We start from the raw sequence: 24,150 nt of genomic DNA, 5'->3' as shown, positions 1-24,150 counted from the left end.
GCTGAGCCTGCGCGTCCGAAGCCTGTGCTCCGCAATGGGAGAGGCCACAACAGTGAGAGGCCCGCGTACCGCAAAAAAAAAAAGAAAAAAAAAGCTATTAAAGCAGGTACAGGTTTGTGTCTGAGTTTTTGTGGTGATTCTGGTGAGACAATTCAGGACAATCTTTCCAAAGAAGGCAGACACGGAGGTGCCTGGTTCCTCAAGGTGTCAGTGAACAGGACTCCTGGGCATCCGTCCCTGAACCCCAGCATGGGGTGGGTGGGGGTGAGAGGAGCAGGATGGGTTTCTGAATTACTGATGGGTCTACATGAGTATAAAACATTGAATGTTTCAAATAAAAGAAGTTTTATTGATTTCAAAGAGGCCACACACCCTTAGACCAACAGGTGCTTTGCCAAACACGGGTGAAACGTATCAGACCTGCCATGAGGAGGAGCTAAGGGTAACGTGCTATTAGCCCTTTCAATGTATGGAAACAGCTCTCACTGCTGGAGTCCTTGGGGATACCCAGACAGCTTGACCAGGATGCTCTAATTTGCTCTGCAAACCCTTCTATCAACCTCGGGGCAACCATTGAGAATACCACCCCCCCGCCAGAAGTACCACACTCTAAATTCTGGAGTGTGTTGCTGAGGGCAGTGGGCAAGCTGGAGGCCGTTTGTGGTGGGGAAGAGATAGGTGCTCTGTGTACATCCATCTTAGACCTCTCGGTCAGGCAGGGCTGTGGCCTCCTCCCTTCCTCCCCAGCCAGCCCCCCGCCAGGTTTGTTTCTGTCTTTCCAGATCATCGCCATGAAGGATGGCACCATCCAGAGAGAGGGCACGCTCAAGGACTTCCAGAGGTCTGAGTGCCAGCTCTTTGAGCACTGGAAGACCCTCATGAACCGGCAGGACCAAGAGCTGGAGAAGGTGGGTGTATTTTGGGGGTCAGTCAGCCACCCCCTGAGGGGAAGGTTTTGCTAGAACTTGAACTCATAAAGATCTTCCTGCCCTCATTGGCCCCAGGAAGCCCCTCCTCCCCCCCCCCCACACACACACAAAGGACAGATGTGGGAGCTGGGCATGAACTTGCTCCCACTAGAGAGCCAGTACCTGTGCCAGCTACCCAAGGCAGAGTCAGGAGGATGACTTCCGCTTATCCTGAGATAGTCAGTACCATTCAGTTACAAAGCTTCAGATAACCAATGCAAACTGGCTAAGCAAAGAAGAAAAAAGGGTGGGTAGTTAAGGATTTAGTGGCTCAAGAAACTGGAGAGTCAATGCCATAGCTTCAGGTGGAGCTAGATCCAGGTAGTCAAGCAATATCATCAGGAATCTATTTCTCACCATCCCTTGGCTCTACTCACCTCACATTGGCTTCATTCTCATATAACAATGAGGGCCATTGGCAATCTCAGGTTTCCATTCTCCCAGGTCAACAGCTCTGCCAGAAGGAAAGTGCCTCTTTCATGACAGTTTAGCAAAGTCCCAGGGCTGACTCTTATTGGTCCGATTTGGTCATATGCCCACCCCAAACAAATCACTGTGGTCAGGGATGTGGAATGGGAAGATTGACCAGTCCTGGGTCACGTGCACACCCCAGGAGCAAGGGAGAATGATCAGCCCCCTGTCACAGAGACTAAGAATGGGGGAGAGGCGGTCTCCCACAGGGATATAGGGGTGCTGGTAGCTGATGAAGGGGAAGGAAGAAATTCTGGCAGGCAAACGTGTCCATCTGGACACGGCAACCTGGAAACTGACAGCGGCAACCTGGAAACTGACACCGGACATCACTGGGGGTGCTTGCCCCCCTACCCTCCCTTTTCCCCTCTGCACACCCCAAGGACGTCGGCCAGACCCATCTGTCTTTCAGGAGACCATTGTGGAGCGAAAAGCCGCAGAGCCACCCCAGGGCCTGCCCCGGGCCATGTCCTCGAGAGATGGCCTCCTGCAGGATGAGGAAGAAGAGGAAGGTACAGACAGTGGGACTGGAGTGAAATCATGGCCTGAGGTCTGATCAACCATGAGGAGACTAAGGTTTGGGGTTCTGGGAGTGGGGAGATAGTGTGCCTCTGATGAAATCCCATCCCATCTGTGTGCCTCAGTCTTTCCATCTGTAAGTGGGGCTGACACACCCCCCTGGTTCCCCTCAGAGGGGTGTGCAATGTGAAGCCACAGGGAGGGTTCTTGCGGCCTGCAGAGGAGGCGGCCGAGAGTGAGGAGGAGGACAACTTGTCGTCGGTGCTGCACCAGCGCGCCAAGATCCCGTGGCGGGCCTGCAGCAAGTACCTGTCCTCGGCCGGCATCCTGCTTCTCTCACTGCTCGTCTTCTCCCAGCTGCTCAAGCACATGGTCTTGGTGGCCATTGACTACTGGCTGGCCAAGTGGACTGACAGCGCCCTGATCCTGAGCCCCACGTCCAGGAACTGCTCCCTCAGCCAGGTGTGGCCAGCAGCCCCAGTGCCGGGGCTGGGGTGGGGGGAGGGCTGAGCATGGACACCCCCGCCCCCCGCAGGACCCTGCCTCATTCTCTGCCAGGCCCAGGAGTGCTCCCTCGACCAGACCGTCTACGCCATGGTGTTCACAGTGCTCTGCAGTCTGGGCATCGTGCTGTGCCTTGTCACATCCATCACAGTGGAGTGGACAGGCCTGAAGGTGGCCAAGAGGTTGCACTGTAGCCTGCTAAACCAGATCATCCTGGCTCCCATGAGGTAGGCCTCTCCCCTGGCTGTGCTGGGCTATGGGCAAGTCATTGTTCTCTGGGCCTCAGGTCTCCCATCAATAAAATGGGGATATACGATCTCTGTCGCAGGCTTCTGGGGGTGACTCAAGGAGATGATGTGAGAAAAGTGCCCTCCTCGGTGCAGAAAGCAGAGGGAAACTGGCATGTACTCAGCCAGACATGGTGCTAGGAATCTTACATGGTTAGCTCATCTAATTGTCACCACAGCCCTTCACAGCGAGTGTCTGCAGGCTCTGCGTAAATGTTAGTTTCCCCTCCCTAGTCAGGTACCACCCACGGTTCACCTCTCACCTCCCCTGCCTCTCTCTCCGCCAGCAGCCATTCTGCAGGTTCTGACCCCAGGGACACACAGGGAAGCTGTTCTCATCCTCCGTAATGGGATGGATAAAACCCCCAAAGGCTGCTTGGTGTGAAAGAGGTTTAAGGCTGTCGCAGCCCAATTGGCTGGCTAACTCGGTTTACAAATACAGTAGGCAAACAGCTTATCTGGCCCCTCCTCAATGCCAGACCTCACCATCTGCACTTTTTACTTTTCAGCCTTGTGAGCACTCTGTGGCCCACAGACACGGCCTCCAGGTTTACTTACCCTCTATTTGTCCAGATCTGTGGTTCTGAAATCCTCTTGTTGGGGTTGTGCCGGTTCTGGGTCACAGCCGGAGTGCTGACAGCTGGAGTGGCCTTGCAGGGTCAGCCGGCCAACAAGCTGCCCCGGGGCCCTGTCCCCTCCCCACCCTGGGAGAGTTGTCCCTCTGGAGAGAACTCTGTGTCCCTAGGAGGACACAGAGGGAGTCCTGAGTGTGTCGGGCAGAGCGATAAGCTGAGAACGGTGGCAGAGGTCACACATGGGCTGTAGGGTCAGAGAGGCTGGGGAGGGGCCAGCACTCCTTTGGGTGGCCACCCGGATTCTCAGCGACACAGGCCAGATGTCTACAGACCTGCAAAGGCGCATGCCCCTGGGAAAGCAGACCTGGGGATGACCCCATAGACATTGAGACGAAAGAAATAACTGTCCTCCTTCAGTAAACAGGAAGGAAATCAGTAAACGTATGAGTAACTGCTCCTCTGGTTACCTCTTAGGTTTTTCGAGACCACACCCCTTGGAAGCATCCTGAACAGGTTCTCATCCGATTGTAACACCATCGACCAGGTACACAGGACGGCGACGCATTTCCGCAGTTCAGAGAGGCCAGGCCCCCAGGAGCTTTTCCTGTCTGGCACTGGCTTCCCCAGATCAGAGCCTTGGGGTAGGAACCCAGTGGCCCCCATCTGATTATAATGCTGCCTCAGGACCTGGGGCCTCCCCTGGGAGACCCTCCTAATAAGGCTGAAGGAAACCACATCCCTTTGGCTTCCATCCAAGCCCACTCTGGCTCACAATAAGGTTGCAAACATACTCTAAACCAAGGTGACTGATTTTGTGGAGAATATTCATTTCCATTTAGCCTGTGTTCTTTATTTGCCATCATACTAGATGGTGAAAAACAAAGCTCTAATTCCTGTTCTCAGGGAGCCTACAGCGTAGCTGCAGGGGTAAGACATGCACCCGTAATAAAGGAAGAGAGCAAAATATGACTCCAGGTAACACACTGAAGGCCATCAAATACCAAAACTCACCTCCCTTTCTCACCCTCCCCTCCTGCAGCACATCCCGTCCACGCTGGAGTGCCTGAGCCGCTCCACCCTGCTCTGTGTCTCAGCTCTGGCCGTCATCTCCTATGTCACACCTGTGTTCCTCGTGGCCCTCCTGCCCCTGGCTGTCGTGTGCTACTTCATCCAGAAGTACTTCCGGGTGGCATCCAGGTGATGGCAGCACTTGCCAGGGGGTGAGGGATGGGAAGTTCTTTGCAACAGGCACTTCAGCACAGTTATTAGAATCATCATCGTAGAAGCAGTAGAGTCGTGTCCCCCAAAACAATGGAAAATTGAAGTATTCATATTCCACTACCCTAATATAACCATCCGTCAGCACGCACACACTGCAGTTACTAGTTGAACTGTTTCCTTGGGTGATATGCTCAGGACTGGGATCGCTAGGTCAGGGTGTAGGCACGTGATTATGCCCTTCGTTCGTTTTGCCAAAGTGCTTCCCGGGAGGATTGTATGATTCCAGTGTCCAGGCTGACGGCTGATGCATAAAATCAGAGGGCACCTGATGTGAGGGGTCTTATGGCAACCAGACCTCCCAACCCACGTGGATCCAGAGCGTGGCTAGAAGCCTGGACTTGAGGGAGCCTCTCACGGCCTTTCGCGTTGATCACATTCGCCTTCATGAGCCTTGGAGCCACGCATGACTCTTTCCTACTCAAAATTTTCTAAGAATGTTCTCTTGCAAGTTCTTTCTGGGAGTGATTCTGTTAAGCTCATAGATGCAAAGATTTGTAGGGACAATTTTTAAGAATCTTTAGGCCAGTGTGTCTCAAACTGCCAATCACAACCTATCAGTGGGTCATGAAATCAGTATCATAGATCACAACCCGTAACTTTTTTAATGAAATAGAATAGAAAATATGAGACTGTATTCACATAGTAACAGTAAGCTTTGCTTGATGAAACCTTTGTTTTGGTCATGTATGGGGGTGTGTGTGTACTGATTCGTGATACAAAATGTGTTTCTTACTAGGAGTTGTGGTCAGAAAGGTTAAGTACCTCTCTCAAGTCCACAGAGTTTGTTAGAAATGAGTCAAAATACTGATTGGCTATGATAATAATAATGAAATTTAGATACATTTTGGCCACAATTACCCTGCCCACAAGGATCACGATTGGTATAAACGGCTTTTTGCCTGGATGATCCAGAATCCCCTGGTACCCACATGGAACATAGTGCGCTGATATTCACAAAATCACAGTGGCTTTTGAAACACCGTACAGGCTGATCTACAAGGTTCATTTCTTCTGCCAGAGAAACCACCCTGTTCCCCTGGCACCCACTCTGGCCCTGGGGACAGTTTGTCCAGGAAAGCTGCTTCCTGCATTCCCAAGCTGACCCCCTTGGCACTAATAAACTTGTCAAGGTGCAGCTGTGGGGAGCAGGAATAATTCTGTTGCCACGGAAACCACTGGCCTTACCCTCTCCAGGAGCTCTTTAAATCCAAAGCCTGTGGTGGTTATCGGGGAGGGGACTGAAAGCGTGGAGTTTGGTCTTTCTGTTCCTTTGACTAGCTGTTCAAGTTGTTCGCCTGTGAAAGGGAACTAACACTGCTGCAGAGTGAGGCAGTGCGGCAAAGCAAATAGATAGATGCAGACGTGAGGTGGACGATGCCCAGGATAACAGTAACCGTTCAGCATGCTCTGCTTAAGCATCTACATAAACGAGCTCATCCAGTCCTCACGACTGCTTGATGGGGTGGTACCCTTGTCTCCCCTCTTTACAGGCGAGAAACTGAGGCCTAGAGAGGTGAAGCTATTTGCCCGCACTGTAGTAGGAGGTGGAGCTAGGATTCAGACCCAGGCTGAGCCCTGAGCTGCCCTCTTAACCATTCGGCTCTGCTCCCCTGCACAGGGACCTGCAGCAGCTGGACGACACCACCCAGCTCCCGCTGCTCTCGCACTTTGCCGAAACCGTGGAAGGTCTCACCACCATCCGGGCCTTCAGGTACCAGATTCACCCTGGGGGGGCGGGTAGAGGGGTGGGGATGGAGCCAGGGTCACAGGTCATGAGATTCAATTCTCAGGGCTCTGCTTAGGAAAGCCCAGGACACATGTCTCCCACCCCCTCATCAGTCCCCAAGGCCAGTCCACCCAAGGTGTCAGGTCTAGTGGGCTCTAGCGGCATGATCCAGAGAGGAGAATCTCAGGCTTAGAGCCAAGCCCATGGCCTCTGTGAACTAAGGCAAAACATGAAAAGAGAAAAGGCTGGGACAATGCCTCACACATCAATGCTGGAAAGGCCCTTACATGGTGTGGGCCAGCCCTGAGGCCATCTTTCATTGAGACTCTCCTGTGAGCCAAACACCATGCTGAGTACTTTACATGCCAGTCTCATTCATTCTGCACTGCAATCTGAAACGGAAAGCTTGATTATTCCCAGTTCTCAGATAAGGAAATTGCGGCTCTCTGTAAGGTCCCACAAAGTACAGATTTGAACCTGCTTGTTCATTCAACAAACATTTACTGAGTGTTCACCAAGCCCCACACCAGGCACTAAAAAGACAAAAATGAGTCAGATGAGCCCCTGCCCTGGAAGCATTTACAGTCCAGGCTTTGAGCAGGCCAGGGCAAACCCATGTGACAAGTACTCTGAAAGAAAGGGGGACACAGGCTCTGGGAACGTAGAAGGGAGGCAGTCATGGAAGGCTTCATTGAGGAGGTGTCATTAGTGCTGGGACTCAAAGAGGAGATAAGACTTCACCAGGCTGGAGGAACTCTCCCAAAACTTCAGTTTCAGTTCCTCCAAAACTCCCACCATCCTCTTGCCACTCTGAGTTGTGATATTGGGCTTGACAGAAGCATCTGAGGCTGCCTTGGGAGTGGAGGGGGCTGTTGCTTCCCACCTCAGTCTCTATCTGAAGTATTAGGGCATCTCTCCTCCAGATAGACAGGTCAGAGACCCCTGACCCAGATACTGGGGCTCTGGTCTCTAAGCCTCACCCAGAGAATGATCCTAGGTTATTTTTAGGATGGCACAGCTGTGCGGGGCATGACAGTAACCATGTGACACCAGCCTTGTGTCCAGTAACCCTAGGGCTCAAGGGCCAGCTGACAGGGTTTGAGGAGGCTTGCCTGCATCTCCTCCCTCCAACCCCCAAAGTCTAGCTGCTGCCCTGGGAGAGGTGCCCAGGCTCCTGGCACAGCACCGCAGCCCCAGTTCACTCTCTGGGGCATCTGGGGCCGATGGGAGGTCCTCTTTGGGGTCTTGTCCTAGTAAAGCAAAGCAAAGCAGAGCTCTGCCATGGCCTTGGCTCTGCTCCCTGGACATCCCCTGCCACTGTGCAAGCCTGTGCTGTCTTCCCCACAGAAGTTCCCTGGAGCCTGGCATGACTCCAGGGTTTCCTTCCAGCCTCCTCCTCTTCTCAAGCCTGAACTCCCCAGTTCCTTCACCTTCCAGACCCCTCAACACTCCTGGGCCAACCTCTACTCTAAGTTTCGGTGATGCTCCTCTTAGAATTGATATCCTGGAGGCCTTTGGGCAGGGCCTGGGGCAGAGAGAGTGCGACTTTCCTAGAGTGGGCCAGACCCTTCAGTAGGATCTGAGTGTATGCCCACATCCTGCAACCAGCCTCAGACCAAGCCAGTGGTTAGCCAGAGAAACTGCTGCCTGGGAGGCCTCCCACACCCTGCACTGACACGGTCAATGAGTTTTAAATTTGAGCGAAGGACTTTTTACATCATCCCTGAATGTGTTGAATTCATTGGCTTTTTGCCCAGAGGCCTGTCCTGCTGAGAGCTACCTGGCATTTATTGGTTGTACACGTCCCACGTGCCAGGTATGTGTGTGGGTTATTACATTTAATCCTCGTAAGAGCCTCATGACATAGGCAGGAGAAGCCACGCTGTACAGCTGAGGCTGAGTATCCAGCCCAAGGTCACACAGACAGTGAGAGCTGGTGCTGGGCTGGGAACCCAGGCCTGGCTGACCTTCCGGGTTTTTCTGGAGGCCCTGCTTTTTCCCAAGAAAAGTTTCAAGGGTGCCCAACACTGAATGGTGGTTTCAGTCCATGTAGGAACTATTACTATCCCCATTTTACTGGTGAGGAGACTGAGCCTTGGTCCTGAGGCACAGCCTGTAAGTAATAATTCTCAGACTCCAACCGGGGTCCACATGGCCCCCAAGCTGGGGCTCTTTCCACATTCCTTATTCCGTCATACACCTACCACAGAAGCTCCCATCTCACGCACACTCTCATGCACACCCACCCCTCAGGCCAGTCACACACCCCTCAGACTCCCCAGTCACTCACATGCACTCACACATACATGCACATCTACAACACCCACTTACTCACACAGACCCTCAGACCGATGGTTTCACACCCCCCTCAGACACATCACCCACACACACACATCGACCCTGCGGCTGGGCGATCACACCCTCTCACAACTCAGAGACTTGCTTTGCTCTCCTCAGACACATGATTCAGACGCAGGCCCTCCACCCAGAAAAAATCGAAGCAGAACAAACAGCTTCTGGGAGTGAAAAGCAAATACCCACGAGATCCATCTTGAGTTCTTCTGAGTCCCCTCAGTTGTTTCCCTGAGAGCATACGCTGAGACAGCTTTCATTCATTCTTGCATTCACCATCAAACAAGTACACCTGCCCCCTCCTCTAGGCCTGGCGCAAAGTCTGAAGGGGTGGCCAAGGAGAGCGACACCAGGAGCCCAGGCTTGTCAGAGGGAAGAGGCAGATCCCTACAAAGTAACCCAAGGGAGAACGTGATGAGGGCATGAGGGCAGGAAAGAAGCCTCCAGAGTTCCTGGTACAGAGAGGTCCCATCTATCTTAGAGGGTCAGGGAAGGTTCATTCGTTTGACAGATATTTATTGACAGTGCCAGGTGCTGGGGATACATTAGTGACCAAAACCAACATGGTCTCCATCCTCATGGAGTTTACAGTCTAGTGAGGGAGATGGACACTAAACAGCTAGAGAAATTAGCATATGAGCAGAGGTTATGAAATAAACAGGCTGCAGAGATGGAGAAAAAGAGGCCAGGAAAGGCCACTCTGAGGAGGTGCCACTTAAGGTAAAGCCTGAAAGTGGAGAGGAGTCAGCCTTGGGAAGAGCAGAGGAGAAAGCCTTCCAGGCAGAGGGAACAGCATGTTCAAAGGCCCTGGGGTGGGGAAGAACTTGGCATGGTCACAAAACTGAAAAAAGGCAAGTAAAGTAATAAATGACTTTACTGTAATTTCTGTGTCTGCAACACAGTGAGCAAGGGAATTTGTGGCATGGAAGGAGGTGGGTGAGGTTGGCAGGAGCTGGCTCACACAGGCTTCTGGCAAGGAGGTGGTTCTTTATCCGAAAAGTCATTCATATTCTTAGCAGGGGAGAGATAGGATGCAATTTATGACTTAGAAAGATGATGCTGGCTGCTGTGTGGAGGGTAGACTGAAGGGAGATAGCAGGGAGACCTATCAGGAAGCTGATACAATAGTCCAAGTGAGTTTGCAGTGGGCAGGAAGCAGGCCAGAGGCAGGCAGAGGCCAGGGCTATTTTGGAGAAAGAAATAAGAGGACTGAGGGATTAGATGTGAATCCCGATGATTCCTGGGTTTCCAGCCTGAGCGCCTGGGTGGGTGGAGGTGCGCTTTATTGTAACAGGGAAGCCCTGCAGAGGAGAACAGGTCTTGGGGTGAAAACAAGCGTTTGAAGGAGGTGGCACCTTTGACAGGTTTGAATAAGCAGGAGGGAGCTGGGAAGGAGTTCCAGGAAGGAGTGGCATCCATAAGGTGGCAGAGGTGGCACGTCTGGGGGCTGCTGAGGCCCAGGCAGCCCCCTCTGCAGGTGAGGAAAGTCCCGGGGGCTACACGGACCAAGATTATTCCCCCTCCCCCTCCCCATCCTCCCCCCAGGTACGAGGCCCGGTTCCAGCAGAAGCTCCTTGAATACACGGACTCCAACAACATCGCCTCCCTCTTCCTGACGGCCGCCAACAGGTGGCTCGAAGTTCGCATGGCAAGTGCCCCGCAGCCCCCCGCACCCCCGGGACAGGGGGTTCTCATAGGGCTGTGCAGCCAGAGCAAGGGCCAAACAGGGGCCGGAGGGTGGGAAGAGAGGACGGATACTGGCCTGGTGTACATTCGGGGTGGGCATCGAGCCCTCCTGCTTCTCCCAACTCTGCTGGTCCTCCCCGTGTCTGACCTGAGCCCTCCCTTCCTTATATCACTGCCTGGACGCTTGTGTGTCTGAGGTGTGTGCCAAGAGCGAGAACAGTTGTGTGTTTAGCTGTGACAGGTGTGTCTGAAGTGGGTCATATGACAGGTGTGGGCCAGCTGGTGAGGCATGCGTGCTGGCCTTGGGGGCGGGGGGAAGCAGAGCTGTGTGCATACGTTGTCTACTGGGGCTCCAGCCTTCACAGCCTCCTGTGTGTCCGATGATGTGTTGCGGGGCTGGGGTTGAGTCTCGGCTGAGCTGCTCTGTGCCCTGAAGGGATTGAGGGGTAGGGGTGCTGTGCCTTCAACCCCTGAGGGTCCAGGCCAGCTCCACTCCCTCTGCAGGAGTACATTGGTGCATGTGTGGTCCTCATCGCGGCCGTGACCTCCATCTCCAACTCCCTGCACAGGGAGCTCTCTGCCGGCCTGGTGGGCCTCGGCCTTACCTACGCCTTAATGGTGAGTGGCAGCAGGTGGGGCAGGGGAGGAGTCAGACACCAGCCCCTGGGGAAGCCCAGGGCACCTTCCCTGACTGAGACGCTCCCAGGCCTTACCCCAAGCTATACCGAGTCTGACGCCAGAGGGACCATGTGGACAGGAGGGCTTACTGCAGGTCCCTGCCCCTTCACCCAGGCCTGGGCCCCAGGTGGGGGTGGGTGAGGATCCACACTCACTGTAACCTCCATGGAGGGCCCCCTGGACAGTCAGCGGTGGGCAGCAAAAGGCATCCTCAACTGTAAGAAGAGCCATCCTGGTGGCCAGGGACAGGACCAAGTGATCACTAACTGTGAACGGCTTGCTCCCCACAGGTGTCCAACTACCTCAATTGGATGGTGAGGAACCTGGCGGACATGGAGCTCCAGCTGGGGGCCGTGAAACGCATCCACGGGCTCCTGAACACTGAAGCAGAGCGCTACGAGGGGCTGCTGGGTGAGGGGTGCGGGAGGACTTCTGGGGAAAGGACCCAGCGTGGATGTGTGTTTGGGTTGAGGGGGACATGAGGAGCCTGGGGGCAGGAGGGCATGCCTGGATACCAGCTGTGGCCCACACCTGGCAGCTGACCCCCAGCCCGGCCCCCAGCACAATCGCTGATCCCGAAGAACTGGCCAGACCAAGGGAAAATCCAGATCCAGAACCTGAGTGTGCGCTACGACAGCTCCCTGAAGCCAGTGCTGAAGCACGTCAACGCCCTCATCTCCCCAGGACAGAAGGTCAGGGGAGCGGGGAGGGCAGAGGGCTGGACCGCCTCACAGAGTCACCTCCTGGCCCTCAGGGCCCGCCAGGCCTCACACCCATTCAGACCCCCAGTCTCCCAGGCCCGGGCCTCTCGCCTTCTCCTCCTGCTGCCCTCACTCACCCGCCAAGGAGATGGACAGGACACCCCAGACTCCCCTGACTCAGAGGGGTTTTGTCAGGGCCCCCCACAAATGGTTAGGGGCTCTCCCGGACACTGTGCCCTGAACTTCAGAGCAGGGTCCTGGGGCAGAGAGTGAGGCCCTGTCCTGGGGAGGGAGCTCCTGTCTGGCACTCCGATCCGACTCTGACTGACTCCCCCCTCTCTACCCCTCTGCTCCGACGCTGCCCCTCTCCTCCTGTCTCTTTGTCTCTGTCTCTCTCACTCTGTCATTGTCTGTGGCTGTCTGTCTCACTGTCTCTGACCTTTAGATGTACCTCTGTCCCTGCCTCTCTTATCCTTCTATATCACCACCTCTGTCTCCGTATCGGATGCGACGGGGTGAGAGGCGACTCCAGTTTAAGGTGGGGTACATCCTGTGCACTACGCTCAGCCACCCCGGGCCCTCCCGCCACACCCAGGCACATAGAGAGACACCCACGTCCCCAGCTCCTGCAGTCAGACATCTGCAGTCATGTACCACACCCAGCCAGCCAAGTAGGAGCCCCCTCTGGATCCACTGCAGGAAACAAGCCCAAACCCGGGCCCAGCCCTAGCTAAAGGGATGCTGGTCAGAACACCAGGACGAGAAGAGATGCTGGGGCTTCCCACACCTGCACAGCCCAGCACTAGAGGCTCCCAGACACCCCAGGTGCCCACAGCGTACCTGCTCCTCTCTTTCCAGATTGGGATCTGCGGCCGCACAGGCAGTGGGAAATCCTCCTTCTCTCTTGCCTTCTTCCGCATGGTGGACATGTTCGAAGGTGAGCTGTATGACGGGCACCCCTCATGTACCCACAGCCACCAAATGGGACCTCAGTCCTGGGTATGGTCAGACGTCACAGGAGGCCCAGCCATCGCTGCCTTCCCCCGCATCCTCATTGGGACCCATGTTGCAGGCAGACCCTGTCCCCAGTGCCACCGTGTCCCCACTCCTTGGTGCCCCACCTGTGACACTGTCTGCATGCAGGGCGCATCATCATCGATGGCATCGACATTGCCAAACTGCCGCTGCACACCCTGCGCTCGCGCCTCTCCATCATCCTGCAGGACCCTGTCCTCTTCAGCGGCACCATCCGGTGAGCCCCCTGACCCCCGCCACCAGGCCCACCCCAGCCCCAGGCCTGGCTCCGCTCCTCCAGATCTGGGGCATAGAGAGGAAGGGGTGGACGAGCCTCCCTGGGCAAGCAGCCCTGCTCTAGCTCTGGGCATGAAGGGCTGGCGCGGGTTCTTTAAAGCTGCACGCTCATGCCTTTCTCTTTTCCGTTAGGCCTAGGCACTGGTAGGGGTCCCCCAACCCTCAAGCCTGGGATGCTTTCCTCCACCCACTGCCAGCACCTTGCTGCCCCCTCCCAGCCAGACCCCCAAGTCAATCAGTTCCCACTCACTGCTCCCTTCACCAGTCTCACCCTCTGCGCGTCCCCTGGGAATAGAGCCAGGACCCTGCTCCCCTCTCTAAGGACTTTGTGTGTCACCCTCCAGATTTAACCTGGACCCGGAGAAGAAGTGCTCTGACAGCACACTGTGGGAGGCCCTGGAGATAGCCCAGTTGAAGCTGGTGGTGAAGGCGCTGCCCGGAGGCCTCGGTAACTACTCCTGGCTGAGCACAGGCTGGGTACTAAAGGACGCTTGTAAGGGCTGGGAAGGGACAACTCACACCCGTGTCTTAGCTTTGCTCAGAGTTTAGAGTCTGGGGTCTGGCAGGATCCCAGAGACCATTAAGTTCTACTTCTCACTATACAGGAGCTCAGAGATGTCAAGTGATTTGTCCCAGGTCACACAACTGGTCAGTCAAGATCTGGCCTCTCCTACAGGGCACAGGGGTACAGTAAGGAGACAGAGCTTGCAAGTCCCCAATACCATGATGGTATATTCAGCCCTGCCCTCCGCATCCACCTGCCTGCCCAGCTCTGCCCTGAGGGAGGAGAGGACTGACTGGAAACCACAGGCACAGGTCACTCATCGAGGCCACTGGGAAGACTGTGTCCCCACCCCGGGGGTCAGCAGAGCCTTGGTGTATCTGTTGAAACCCCTGGGACCGGGGGCCGGCCAAACCTTGGCTTCAGAAAATCACCCCACCAAGGCCTATACACATGCAGGACGGACACACTCTGTGCTGATGCGCCTCCCAGAACTGCCCAGGGCCACAGCCGTGCATAACTCCACGGAGCGCTCTTCTCTTTGTAACTCTAGCAGATGGCATCCGTGTTGTGTAAGGTGCAGCCACCCTGTGCACACCTGTACTCATGACACACCCCTACATATTTACCCCTGTACACACATTTCCTGAAACCCCAAGCCACTCCGTCCACTAAACTCACAACGCAGAATTAACTCAGCCCTGCGCCCCCTGCCTGGGGCTGTTTTCAGATGCCATCATCACGGAAGGCGGGGAAAACTTCAGCCAGGGCCAGAGGCAGCTGTTCTGCTTGGCCCGGGCCTTTGTGAGGAAGACCAGCATCTTCATCATGGACGAAGCCACGGCTTCCATTGACATGGCCACGGTCGGTGCTGGGCACACCCATGGGGTGGGGGTCTCGGAGAGGGTTTTCGGGGGTGTTAGGGAGAAGGTTGCACAAAATAGTCCTGAAACTCAAGTTGCCTTTAACATCAACAGTCATATGGAGCAGAAAAGGCGACGGGCTGGGGGACCCTGATTCCAGCTAGTCTTAAGGCTGGAATATAACACACATACACACAAGCTGCACACGGACCCACAAATTTCACACCCATCCCCACAACCCAGCACACCCAGACACACTCACAGCACACACACCTGCACACAGCTGAGCTCCCAACAGGTGGAACCCAGCCCCTGAACACTGGGAGCCTGGTTGGTCCTATGGGGACTAGAGCCAGAGGGAGGGGGTGGGGCTAGGGTTGGGGTCAGATGGGAGCTGGGCCAGAAGCCAGGCCAGACCCCACCCACTGGGCAGGTGAGCCAACAGTTGCTGCTCCGACCTGGCAGGAGAACATCCTCCAGAAGGTGGTGATGACGGCCTTCGCAGACCGCACTGTGGTCACCATAGCGGTAAGGGGCCCGTGATGGGGTGCAGGGGGGACACCCAGAGAGACAGCTGGCCTCCTGAGGCTGTCATCAGTGGGCAGCCTCTGGGCTCACCTGCGCCTGGTAATCAAGAGAGGACCCTGTGGCAGTGCAGGGCAAGGAGTCTGGCAGACTTGCAGCGAGCCTGGATTGCAGGATTTGGGGTGTAGGAGGGTTTGTGCCTGCACTTCCCTCAGACCTCCCCTCTTTCTCCAGGTTCCAAGGTCCGCTCCTGTCCCAAGGCCCTGTGAGCTAGGATAGGGTTACTTCTCCAGAGCAAATGGGAGATGGGGGCGTTGGGAGAATCTCTGAGTCTTGAAGCCTGGAGGTGGGGCAGAGCTGAGACCTGGTGAGGGAGAGGGTGGCATTAGCAGATGGAGGGTTTGGAGTTACAGCCACCCCGGGAAAGGGCAATCACCGCAGAGATAAGACATTCTGGCCACATGCCCCCTCCTCCAAGTTGCAGGAGGGATGCCTCAGCTGCCCCAGCCCGCCCCCCACACACACACCCTGACAGCCCCTCCTGCCCCGCCCAGCACCGCGTGCACACCATCCTGAGTGCAGACCTGGTGATCGTCCTGAAGCGCGGCGCCATCCTTGAGTTTGACAAGCCAGAGAAGCTGCTCAGCCAGAAGGACAGCGTCTTCGCCTCTTTTGTCCGTGCAGACAAGTGACCTACCAGAGCCCAAGTGCCATCCCATGCCCCACCCTGCCCCACCTCTAACTGTAAAAATCACTTGTAAATAAAGAGACTGGTTATTTCCTACCTGAGGCCGTGGGTCTGGAGGGCAGGGACTGGGGTGGACCGTGGGTCCCGTGGAAGCAGTCTGACTTTAGCATCAGGCAGACCTGACGAAGCTCTGTGAGTGTGGGCAAAAGCATGTTTCCTCACCTGTGACATGTGGGCTGTCTTAGTCTGCTAGGTCGTATTTGTCTGCTGCAACAAAATACCATAGCCTGAAAAAAAAAAAAAAAAAAAAAAAAAAACCATAGCCTGGATGGCTTAAACAGCAGAAATTTATTGCTGACAGTGCTGGAGGCTGGAAGTCCAAGATCAAAGTGTCGCAGGCTTGGTTTCTCCTGAGGCCTCTCTCCTTGGTTCCAGACAGCCACCTTCTAGCTGCGTCCTCATGCAGCCTTTCCTCTGTGTGCACACCCCTTTTATCTCTCTCTCTCCTTATTAGGATACTAGACATATTAGATGAGGCTGCACTCCTATGACCTCATTTAAACTAAATTACCTCTTCACTGGCCCTATCACATTGCAGGGGCTCCAATATATGAATTTTGGGGGGAATGCAATTCAGTCCATAACAGAATTATAGTATTTTTGTGATTATCTCATCAGATAAGGTAGCAGATCTGCATATATCTTGGTCCCTTTTCCTTCTCAGTTTAATTCTTGGATTAAAACTGTGGGTCCCCAGGTACCCCGGATTAGCATTATTTACATTGCAAATGACAGGAACCCAACTCAAAGTGGCTTAAACAGTGGAATTTATTATCCTATGTGATTGAGAAGACCAGGAGGTTACTACTTGAAGCACGGCTAGATCCAGGTGTTTGACATCAGGGGTGATGAATTCCATCTTCCTCTCCCTCCCCCATGACAGATGGCCACTAGCACCTCCAGCTTACATCCTACCCCTCTGAAAAAGAGAGGGGCCTGAATCACATGTCCCCATCTCCATCCCACACATAGGGACATTCAGAAGTGGGAGAAGGGCGGCCCTTCAGAGAGAAAGCACAGTGCATATGCCACAAGTCGGCCAGGTAGTGACTGGGACATACTGGGGCCCAGACACTGGGGAGACTAAAAAACAGCTGTCCTCAGACTCCACGTGCATCATGAGACATGAGTGTATACCTGTCCCACCAAGAAAGGAAGGTGCTTGTTTGCGTATCATTTTATCATTTACACGTTGCCTTCAGTACCGGCTGTACCAGGCCCTTGGGGTGCAGACCCAGGAGTCTTGGGCCTTCATCCTTGTTGTATGCAAGGGGGTCAGAGTCATACGGTGCAAAGAAAATCCACCAGTCATTGGAGAGGGGTCCAGCACAGACCCTTCTGGCTGTTCCAGGAGCCAGAGGAGCTCAGGAAAGGAGAGCTCTGTGAGGCCTGGCAGGCTCCTGGGAGAGGCAGGATTTAAGTTGGGCATGGGAAGGGTGGGAATTAGATAAGCAGAGAGCCTTGAATGCCAGGACAAGGAGTCTGGGACATGCCTATGCACAAAAGGGAAGTGGAGAAGGTTTCTGAATGCAAAAGGGACCTGACAAGTGCAGTGTTTGGGGGAGATGAGTATGAGGAGGTGCAGGACGGAGCAGAGCAGGAGGCTGAGCCCTTTTGGTGGGGGGCTCGCCTTCCCGGCAAGCGAGGCCTCAGGGTCACGCTGTGAGGCAAGTCCTAGCCTTTCCAGCTCTGAGATGCCTCTGGGGGCCCGGCACTCCCTCCACCGTTGGGCCTCCCAGGAGCAGAGCCTAAGGAGGGAAAAGAGGATTCCCACCCCCATGCCTACGACCAGCCAAGGGATTAAAGGGAAGTAGCAAGGGCACAGGGGCACGTCACAGCTCACACTGAAGTCTTGCAGAGATGCCTCAGGCCATTCTAGCCCAAATTCCTCTATAGCACCCCTGATGGTGTGCCAGCCTCGACTTGGATACCCCATAGATGAGGGTCATCTCTGGTAATTAGAAATGACTCTTCCATACGTGAAATCAAAGCCTGCCTCTGTTCCACTCTGTCTATACTGGTTTATACTTTGGACCACACAAAATAGTCCATCCTCCTTGGACCTCAGGGGTTTCTGCGATAGTATCTGAACTCCCTGGGAAGACTCTCCAAGGTTCCTTTTCTGATGGCTGAGCAGCCGTAGTTGCCCCAGAGTTTTCCTGTGTAACTCTGTCTCCTTGAGTTATTTTCCTTTTTTCCTTTCCCCACCCTAAGCACTGCATCTCTGGCAGTATAGCCCAAGATCTACCATGAGTAGTAGAGGGGGCCCAAGCCACAGGACAATACTAGGTTGATGCCTGCAGTAGAAACACCACTCCTCTTCAGGCCAAGAGCTTAGGAACCCCAGTGCCCAAGCTAGCCCTGACACAGCTCCTCAGGCTGCAGGTGTAAGGAGGTGTAAAGCAAGTGCCAGTAGCTCAAACCCCCTTTAAAATGCAGGGGTGGGGGCTCCCCTGGTGGTGCAGTGGTTAAGAATCCGCCCGCCAAAGCAGGGGACACGGGTTGGAGCCCTGGTCTGGGAAGATCCCACATGCCGCGGAGCAACTAAGCCCGTGCACCACAACTACTGAGCCTGCACTCTAGAGCCTGCGAGCCACAACTACTGAACCCGTGTGCCACAACTACTGAAGCCCAAGTGCCTAGAGCCCATGCTCCACGGGCCACCACAATGAGAAGCCTGCGCACCTCAACGAAGAGGAGCCCCCATTCACTGCAACTAGAGAAAGCCCACGAACAGCAACGAGACCCAACACAGCCAAAAATAAACAAATATATTTTAAAATTTTTTAAATAAATAAATAATAAAATAAGATATAATAAAATGCAGGGGTGTGATTGAAAGTGTGGGTCATGATTGAGAAGATGCAACCACCCTGGCTTCTGGGCTGCAGCATCCAGCATCCCCTGTAGTGGGTGTTAAACTATGTTTCTACACCTACTAAGGTACATCTCCACCCCCCACCCCCAGGAAGTCCGTGGCTTTCATCAGACCCTCAAAGGATTCGTGACTCTGAAAATACTAAAATCATCGCCATAGAAAAGAAGCGGTCAGTTAGGAGTCCTCGGGCCACCTAATCTCCCCGCCCCAACCCCAGTCACCAGGTTGGTGACACAGCTCCTCGGTACCTCCTTTTGCTGGGAACCCACAAAGCCCAGGCGGATACTGACCCAACCCAGGATGGGAAAATTGCGGTGGGACCAGGGCGACAGGGAATCGGTCCCCATAATGGGAGGGCGGGTCACGACTCCCTTCACCCCGCCCCCGTCCCGCCCTGCCCCGCCCCGCCCCGCCCTAATTTCGTGCGTGTGGGCTGGGAGGAACCTCTTTAGTCCATCTGATTGGGCAAACTCCCAAGGCCAGACGAAGCGAGCCGGGAGAAGGAAGACGGTGGGAGGTGAATGGCGAGGGGTGGGGCTTGAGCTTGTGCCCGCCAGCCCTCCAGCCCAGGAATAGGTCGGGCTGCCCCTGGCGGCCCCCGGCCCCCACTCCACGCCTCCGGCGTTCGGTGTCCTCAATTCTCCACCCCACCTAGCACAGGTCGGCCTCCGCGGGCCGATTGACACACAGAAGGACCGGAGGACGGCCCTCCGCGAGCGCCCGGGCAGCAGGAGGGGGCGGGGAGGCGAGGACTGCGGCTTGATGAGCAGGAGCAGGTGCCGCGGCGAGGAGCGCGGGGTGGGGGCAGGGACGGAGCGGCGGGCGGGGTCGCGGCGCCGGCGTGCGTGCTGCCGGCGCGGAGCCGGGAGGCCGCGGCTTAGAGTGGGCCCCGCCAGCCAGGTCGCGCTGGGGGCGAGGGGATCAGGAGTGGAGCTGGGTGGAGTGGTGACTCTGGAGGGCGGAGGATCCCAAGGAGACAGAGAGGACGAGAGCTAGAGGGAGATCGGAGAGCGGCGAGAGCGCTACGGAGGGTGGGTTAGGAAAGAGGTACCTGGAGGTGAGACGGTATGAAACTGGAGCTTGGAGGGGAGCCCGGGGCCGAAATGGGTGAGGCGGGAAATACGGTGCGGGTTGTGTGGGGTGTGGTCGGTTGGTAAGATCCGGAGGTGTGACGTTCCCAGGTGGGAGAGGTGGGTTGAGAAAGAAGGCTGAGTGGGGAGAAGGGTCCTAGGGAGACGCCCAGGGGTGGTCAGCGAGTGGAGGAGAGCTGAGCTGGGATCCAGAGCCAGGTGGGGAACAGGCAGAGTAGGGGGTTCAGTAGGCAGTGGGCAGGTGGGCTGAGGTGTGAGGCTGGTATAAAGTGAAGGAGGGGCCAGGTGGAGCTGAGGATGAGTCTAGCTGGGGAGGCATCTCAGAAGTGAGGCCGGTGCAGACTTAGGGTGGTCCCAGGGCAGAAACCCCAAAGTAGGTTGAAGCCTCAGTCAGGTGGTTGCTCCTCCCCCATGGGGGAGACCTCTCCCTGGTGGTCGCTGGAGCCATGCTGTCCCGCAAAGGCATCATCCCTGAGGAGTATGTGCTGACGCGGCTAGCAGAGGACCCGACAGAGCCCCGGTACCGTGCCCGTGAGCGGAGAGCCCGTTTCGTGTCCAAGAATGGCAACTGCAACGTGGCCCACAAGAACATCCGGGAGCAAGGTCGCTTCCTGCAGGACGTGTTCACCACGCTGGTGGACCTCAAATGGCCATACACGCTGCTCATCTTCACCATGTCCTTCCTGTGCAGCTGGCTGCTCTTTGCCATGGTCTGGTGGCTCATCGCCTTCGCCCACGGTGACCTGGCCCCTGGTGAGGGTGCTGCTGTGCCCTGCGTCACCAGCATCCACTCCTTTTCATCTGCCTTCCTTTTCTCCATTGAGGTGCAGGTGACCATCGGTTTCGGCGGGCGCATGGTGACCGAGGAGTGCCCTCTGGCCATCCTGATCCTCATTGTGCAGAACATCGTAGGGCTCATGATCAATGCCATCATGCTGGGCTGCATCTTCATGAAGACTGCCCAGGCCCACCGGCGGGCTGAGACCCTCATCTTCAGCAAGCACGCGGTCATCGCCCTGCGCCACAGCCGCCTCTGCTTCATGCTGCGCGTGGGCGACCTCCGCAAGAGCATGATCATCAGCGCCACCATCCACATGCAGGTGGTGCGCAAGACCACCAGCCCTGAGGGCGAGGTGGTACCCCTCCACCAGGTGGACATCCCCATGGAGAATGGTGTGGGTGGCAATAACATCTTCCTGGTGGCTCCCCTCATCATCTACCACGTCATTGACGCCAACAGCCCGCTCTATGACCTGGCGCCCTGCGACCTGCACCACCATCAGGACCTTGAGATCATCGTCATCCTGGAAGGTGTGGTGGAAACCACGGGCATCACCACCCAGGCCCGCACCTCCTACCTGGCCGACGAGATCCTGTGGGGCCAGCGCTTTGTACCCATCGTGGCCGAGGAGGATGGCCGCTACTCTGTGGACTACTCCAAGTTTGGCAATACCATCAAAGTGCCCACGCCGCTCTGCACGGCCCGCCAGCTGGATGAGGACCCCAGCCTGCTGGATGTCCTGACCCTCGCCCGCGGGCCCCTGCGCAAGCGCAGCGTGGCCGTGGCCAAGGCCAAGGCCAAGTTCAGCGTCTCTCCAGATTCCCTGTCCTGAGCCCTGCTCCCTTGGGCCCCCCTCCTCATGTGCGTGCAGGCCAGTGTGGCATGGTATGTAGACTGGACGTAGTGCGGGCCCCTCGGCCAGGCCAGGACCTGTTAAGAGGCTGGGCCCTCCTCATCTCAGCCTCCCTGCCTGCTGCTCGCCCAGGGTGTTGCAAGGCACTTGTCGCTACTCTATTTCTGGCCTCAGCAGGAGCCTGTACCGGGTTATTTTTGTCCCTGCTCCTCCCAGCCCCAACTCAGGACTGGCTTTCCCCCCGACCCTGCCCCAGGCTAGGGGAGCTGTGGGAAGTGTCAGGCCCTAAAGCTGGGACTCCATCTAGTCCTCGGCCCCCACGACCGACCGGCTGCAAGCTGGACGGGTGGCTGGGGAAGAACAGTCCCCAGATGGGAGGCCTGCTGCTCTGTTTCTGTGGCCCTGAGAGATGCCTGTGCTGAGGCCCCAGCCCCTACTTGGTCCCTGAAAAGGTGATGGCCAAAAGGGTGGGCCTGGCCTGCTGGGGAGGGCAGGCAATGAGGGAACACAGTCTAGCTGGAGGGCTGGAGATGTGGAGCCTCCCTGGGGCGGGCTTGGCAGAGAGGAAATGGCACCGGGAGGCTTACCTTGCTGAGCCCTGCCCAGGCACGGGGAAGGGGAGACGGGCCCCTTACCCCTGACCCCAAGGCTTCTTCAGCGGGGGCTCCAGGGGCTGGGGCTGCTGCACCTGCCTACTTCCATTCTGTCCCCGGCCCTGGGAGGCTGGAGTGGGCTGGGGCGGACCCTGGCATGCCAAGCTGAAAGAGGCTGGGGAGAGACTGGGGTCCTGGGCCCACCACGCTTGGCAGGCCTCAGACTGTACCCTGGCCTGGCTCCCCCCCACCCAGTGGCTGCCACTCACTTTGTCCAGAGGGTGGCCATGGAGGGCCTTTGGGTTGCTAGAAAAGGAGATGTTGGAAAGCTCAGGATGGAGTGGGTGTGTGAGGTCCCTGAGGCACAAAGGCCCTTGGTCCTGACAGGCTTGACCCCCAAGCCGGACTCTTGGAGCAGTGCTGTGTGTACTTGCCCAGAATTCTGCCTTCTCCATTGTCAATAAAGCCTCCCCCTTCGTGACCTAAACTCTGGGCTGTTCTTGCTGGTGGGCAGGGAGAGCAGGGGCTGGCAGCTGCCAGCCTACATCTCAGAGGCGCCATGGACCCCAGCTGGGAGGCCAGGAAAGGGACCTGGGGCTGGCCCTCTTCCCCTAGTTCAGAGACTTCCCCTTCCTGCCTTTGGTAGCCCAGCCCTACAAGACCGTCTGACCGTCTCCGCTGGGCACCCATCAGGCTTATAGCCCTGAGCCCTGCCTCCACTCCCAGGGGGCTGATGGAAGGCCGAGGGGCTCAGGAGAGAGGCGGGTATGTCACAGGCATTAGTGTGGCAATTGGAGCGTTAGCTCTCAAAACAGTTGCTTGAGTTCTAAGACCTTGGTCACATAACTTAACCTCTCTGTGCCTCAGTTGCCTCATCTATAAAGTGGGGATACTACAAGTACCTACCTCATAGAATTGTTGGAGTAAGTGAAAAGCGTTATGTCAAATGCTTGAGTGCCTCGTCCATAATAAGTGCTCAATAAATGTTAACTGTTGAGACTGCTATTCAATCAGCCACGTGGTGAGACAACTGAGCAAGCAAATGCTGAGAGAAGGTGCTATTATATGTCCCCTGGTGATGCGTTTCTCTGCCTGGTCTTACTTTCTACACAATGTCCCCTCCCAGCTCAGACCCCGATGACAGGGGCTGTGACTGCAACTGTTACCTGGGCTTCTTGTCTCCATCTCATCCTCTGCACACCATCTGCCATGTAGCCACCAGAGTGGTCTTATTAAAAGACATCATTCTCTCCAACGTCAAGTGCCTCCAGTAGTTCCTCATCACCTTCTGGTCAAGGCTAGACCTGTGACCAGTCATTTCAGGCTTTGCCTGCTTTCCAGCCTTACAGCTTACTGTTCTCTGGCCAGGACACTGTGCAACCACCCGTCCCGCTGGCAGCCTCAGCATCCCCTCCTTGTATTTATCTTCCTACATCTGAGCTTTTGCTTGTTTATTCCCTTTGCCTGGAATGCCCAAGCCTCATCTCTACCTGTTGAAATCCATTAAGGTCCAAGCCAAATGATGCCTCCTTGAAGCCTCCCCTGATTCCTCTAGAAAGCGATGGTCCCTTCCCTTCCTCTGTGCTTGTGGGCATTCTACTTTTGCCTGTGTTTATGGGTCCGTCTCCCCATCCCCAAGTCCATGGCTCCTTGAGGTCAGGGACTGTCCCTGACTCAGCACTGTGACTGGCCCTGAGTAAGTGCTGAATGAATGAATGAATGGTGGATAATGTAGAGGACAAGCCAAGGTCAATGCTGCAGTTTGAGGCCTGCAGAGGGCTTTGGCTGGATCAGTGAGAGTTTGTCCCAGGCTACTCCAGAGGCAGGCCTGAATGGCCAGGAAGCTGCTGGTCGAAGCTCTAAGATGCCCCCTCTCTGCACCCACAGACCCCCCAACATTGATTCTTTGCTGAGCTGACCTGTTTCTGGCTTAGAGGAAGAAGGGATGAGAAGCTCCTCAGAGCTGGCCCAGAGTTCTGGGGACAGTGCCTGGCTCTTGGGACTCAGCTTGACCGTCCTTAAGACCAGAGCAGGAGACCAGACTCACTAATGAGAAGCCCCTGGGCAGCACCTTCTCTGGGGACCATCCAGAGTAACCTTCCTCCACTCCCTCATGCACCTTAAACAGCTGGTGACAGTGAACCGGCAGAACTGAGGGCTCAGCGCCACCTGCTGACCACAGACAAGACCTACTTGATCCCCAAAACTCAGAACCACTGGTCGAGGCTTTCCGCTCTGAGACCCCTAGCCTTTAGGC

The 24,150-nt window shown here is 55.9% G+C and overlaps 2 protein-coding genes across 10 annotated transcripts in view; both read left to right on the top strand.

Annotated features, from left to right (window-relative positions):
* ABCC8 (ATP binding cassette subfamily C member 8) overlaps window positions 1–15,733 on the top strand; it is a 76,514-nt gene extending 60,781 nt beyond the window's left edge. For 6 of the 9 annotated variants that reach the window (XM_033862597.2, XM_033862595.2, XM_033862594.2 and 3 more), the window contains 17 exons: window positions 783–908; window positions 1,852–1,951; window positions 2,179–2,420; window positions 2,517–2,689; window positions 3,799–3,868; window positions 4,364–4,521; window positions 6,224–6,316; window positions 10,229–10,331; window positions 10,874–10,987; window positions 11,338–11,458; window positions 11,609–11,739; window positions 12,607–12,685; window positions 12,892–13,000; window positions 13,404–13,507; window positions 14,292–14,425; window positions 14,890–14,952; window positions 15,504–15,733. In XM_033862597.2, coding sequence (XP_033718488.1) covers window positions 783–908; window positions 1,852–1,951; window positions 2,179–2,420; window positions 2,517–2,689; window positions 3,799–3,868; window positions 4,364–4,521; window positions 6,224–6,316; window positions 10,229–10,331; window positions 10,874–10,987; window positions 11,338–11,458; window positions 11,609–11,739; window positions 12,607–12,685; window positions 12,892–13,000; window positions 13,404–13,507; window positions 14,292–14,425; window positions 14,890–14,952; window positions 15,504–15,641 — 2,058 coding nt within the window. In that variant the 3' untranslated portion in view covers window positions 15,642–15,733. Of the gene's footprint in view, window positions 1–782; window positions 909–1,851; window positions 1,952–2,178; window positions 2,421–2,516; window positions 2,690–3,798; window positions 3,869–4,363; window positions 4,522–6,223; window positions 6,317–10,228; window positions 10,332–10,873; window positions 10,988–11,337; window positions 11,459–11,585; window positions 11,740–12,606; window positions 12,686–12,820; window positions 13,001–13,403; window positions 13,508–14,291; window positions 14,426–14,889; window positions 14,953–15,503 lie in introns of those variants that run through there. The other 3 variants (XR_012333473.1, XM_033862598.2, XR_012333474.1) reach the window with 3 other exon arrangements.
* A 3,358-nt stretch (window positions 15,734–19,091) lies between these two features.
* Window positions 19,092–22,890, top strand: KCNJ11 (potassium inwardly rectifying channel subfamily J member 11). The gene has a single exon (XM_004318612.4). The coding sequence runs from the start codon at window positions 20,113–20,115 to the stop codon at window positions 21,277–21,279; it is 1,167 nt and encodes a 388-aa protein (XP_004318660.3). The 5' UTR covers window positions 19,092–20,112; the 3' UTR covers window positions 21,280–22,890.
* Window positions 22,891–24,150: the final 1,260 nt, after the last annotated feature.

The sequence above is a fragment of the Tursiops truncatus genome, chromosome 8 (assembly GCF_011762595.2).
Source record: "Tursiops truncatus isolate mTurTru1 chromosome 8, mTurTru1.mat.Y, whole genome shotgun sequence".
In the NCBI taxonomy this organism is placed as follows: domain Eukaryota; kingdom Metazoa; phylum Chordata; class Mammalia; order Artiodactyla; family Delphinidae; genus Tursiops; species Tursiops truncatus.
The sequence above is the reverse complement of the archived record's forward strand: the minus strand, read 5'-3'. Positions and strand labels throughout refer to the sequence as shown.